Here is a 3,313-nt window from a genome sequence, read left to right as displayed (position 1 = left end):
TCTTAATTTTAATTTGTTAAGTTAATGTTGAAATGGATTGTTTTATAGATGTGTATCACATTAAATCCTTGTGCAATTTATGTACTAGTGTTTTGTGCTTGACATGTCACATAGACATTAGGACAGGTTTACATAGGTTTGTACCAATGTTTTTAAAAAAAAATGTACATATAAGATTCCTAAAGAAGCCTTATGTACTTTACTACTACCTTTTGTAAGATCATACTTCTTAAAAAGGTTTCCTTTTATAAACTTGACTTCTATAAAGCCATAGATTTTTTGTATTCGGCTAACATTTGTAGTTTTGTACAACACATTATTTTAATAAAAAATGAACTACCATCCTCCTCGATAGTGTTTGTCTATGTTTGTTAGATATTGTTATCCTTGTATTTCTACATCCTATTTTTTCATTTGGTTGTTGGATTAACCTTCAGTTCTTTTCGATTCGTTTCGAATCTTAAGTATATTGTACAAGTTTTTCAGTTTTTTTCGGTTAATAACCGAAAAGGACGAATCATTCAATAATATATTTTATTACATTTCTAATATATTAAATAATCACAAAAACAACCCTCTAAGTTTTTTTTTAAATACCAAACAATCCGGTTCTTTTCGGTTTTCCAGTTCATTTCGGTCCTTAATCATATTGTACATGTTATTCGGGTTTTTCGGTTAACCGAATCGGACCGATTATTATCCGAACCGAACCAGACTCTTATTTGTTTAAATGGTTCGGTCTTCGGTTCCTACTATTAGTCCAATTTGGTTTTCAATTTACTCGTTTCGGTTCAGTTCCAAGCCGAATAACATCCCTAGTTTGCATCATATCCATTTTGCGCTCAAGGTTTGATTTTAGTTTCCATATCATGCATTGCATACTTATACATTGTTTACCTTTATGATGTGTTTATGATATTATTATGTGTTTATATCCTTCATTTGATTGTAACGTTTTCCCCAATTTAGTGAAGTTTTGATAAATTTTGAGCTTTTCAGAAATGTTTCATGACTTTTAAACATAATGTGTTGGTTACTTACTTTTGGTCATGCTTAAAGTAGTTTGCATCCTTTACTTTGCCTCTTGTACTAATTGTTGGCAATGAATGATTGAATATCTACATTTGGAGGCATATATGGCATTTCTCAAGTGGATATAGTCATAAACATTGTCTTTGATATAAACATTCTAAGATACTTAACAACAATACATATCTTCTATCATTTTGCAAAAACAAAACCACCCGCCACATGTTAAAATTTAAGATAACAAGCATAAATAAACCAGAAGTATCAAATCAAACCACTTCAATTAAAAATCTTAAAATTTTCAACTAATCCTTTTACATCCAAGATCTTTTTAATTGTCTCACATAATTCAAGCTAAAAAATACCAAAACTTCATAACAAAATATAAAACCTTAGATGCATCAAAACAAAAGAGCACAAAAGTATCATCGCCCTTCTAGTCATCAAATAAACTGAATCCCATTTCCTGCAAAAACAATATACAACCAAACATGTCAAGAAAATATGAATTATTGAAATAACTCTCAACCTCAAAAGAAACAAAGAATAAAGAAGCTTACATCATCAGACTCCTCCTTCTCCTCAACTTTCTCCTCTTTCTTTGGTTCGGCAGCTGCTGCAGCAGCAGGTGCAGCACCACCAGCGGCGGCAGCAACAGCAACACCACCACCACCGGATGGAACTGAAGCCAACTTTTCCCTTCCGGATGCAATCAATTCAGTGATATCTTTACCCTTGACTTCGGACAAGAGCAATTCAATTCTATCATCATCGGCTTCAGCTCCAACTGCACATTATCAAATGACATCCATTACATCAAAAATCAAAATTTTAACAGATTTAACTAGCAAGTAGCAAAAATCGTTCTTCATCGCTCACAAAACTACTTAGTGATATAGATCAATTGGTATTATGTAGTTTTCACGACAACCCACATCTAATGTAGCAAGTTTCATACAAAGAAACGAAAATACAAGAGAAACAAATCATAGGATGAAAAATCAACGAGCTTAAAGACTGGAAGGCATACCTGAACCGAGAATTTTCTTCAAATCTTCAGCTGATGGGGTAGTGTTACCTCCCAAAAGAGCCAACAAATACGCTGCGACAACCTTCATTCTGCATCCAAAAACATAACAAACACAGTCACAATCGGATTCCATCATCGAAATACAACCATTTACAATAATCACAACTGCCACTCAAACGCCTACACAACTCGTGTTTTCCCGATCAAGCATACGATTATAACAGTATGCAAAGAACGAACAACGAGTTCGTCGGCAAACTAAAACCTTTGAGGAATCACTGAAATTTGTTTTCCAGAACTTCTGAATGTAAGATGTTTCCTAATAGAGGTAGACCAATATTGTTAAGTAGAATACCTGCAATATCTGTTACAGCCGCTGAGTATCTCTTTGCTTCCTTGTGGGCGTTAGGGTTCTTCGGTCAGTTGGAACCCTAACCTCTTTATAACTTCTGTGAATTGTGATATCCCTTCCTATCCTTGTTGGGCTTCGCTTAAAGTATAAAGAATGGGCTCATCGAAAGATTGGGCCTTTTTTTTCAAGTCAACAATACTTAAATAGATTGAAATCAAACATAACTCAATGCATATCTATGGCTTAAAGTATAAAGAATGGGCTCATCGAAGGATTGGGCCTTTTTTTTATATATACAGGTTAACAATACTTAAATAGATTGAAATCAAACATAACTCAATGCATATCTATGGGCCATTTGTTTTGGTTTTATTTCGTGTTTTTGTCTTTTTCATAATTTATGTATGTTTCCTCGGTTCTTGTTTTTTCTCCATGTGATTGGTATGGGTCAGGAATTGCTCGTTATGGTCTACGTGTACACGCCATAACGGCGTCATAACGGGAGGAACACCGCCCCCTTCTCGTTTCTTCTCGTTGTGGGGCACCTCGTGCTCGTTACCACCGAGCGAAACGCGTATTATACCGTTTGAATTAAACTCAAACGGTCAATTAATAAAAAAAAATAACTTTAAAATTAATTATTCTTTTCCTATATAAATACCTATTATCTATACAATTTTTTCCACACAAATCTCTCTTTTTCTCTATATAGTTTCAATTATCTTCAAAAAAATTATGGATCCTTTCGACTCGTCCGATGATTCTGATGACGATATATTTTTCAGGATGATGTATCATTATTACACTAACGAGCTGCTACAACCAGACCCAGCTCCGCTACTAACAAGACGTGTGGTGGTTGTCGAGGCCAACAAAATTAATAACTCTAAATCTTTTACACT

The 3,313-nt window shown here is 34.1% G+C and overlaps 1 protein-coding gene across 1 annotated transcript; it reads right to left on the bottom strand.

The window, feature by feature from the left end:
* Window positions 1-1,291: 1,291 nt before the first annotated feature.
* LOC145121023 (large ribosomal subunit protein P2B-like) lies at window positions 1,292-2,522 on the bottom strand. The gene is made up of 4 exons (XM_079056809.1): window positions 2,415-2,522; window positions 2,060-2,148; window positions 1,590-1,816; window positions 1,292-1,495 (listed from the first exon to the last, which is right to left on the bottom strand). Exons 2-4 carry the CDS (start codon window positions 2,145-2,147, stop codon window positions 1,466-1,468), a joined length of 345 nt encoding a protein of 114 aa, XP_078912935.1. The 5' UTR covers window position 2,148; window positions 2,415-2,522; the 3' UTR covers window positions 1,292-1,465.
* Window positions 2,523-3,313: the final 791 nt, after the last annotated feature.

Source organism: Lactuca virosa, chromosome 6 (genome assembly GCF_052849685.1).
Source record: "Lactuca virosa cultivar CGN04683 chromosome 6, Lactuca_virosa_CGN04683_v6, whole genome shotgun sequence".
Classification (NCBI taxonomy): Eukaryota; Viridiplantae; Streptophyta; class Magnoliopsida; order Asterales; family Asteraceae; genus Lactuca; species Lactuca virosa.
Note: the sequence above shows the minus strand (reverse complement) of the source record. Positions and strands in the feature narration are given on the sequence as shown.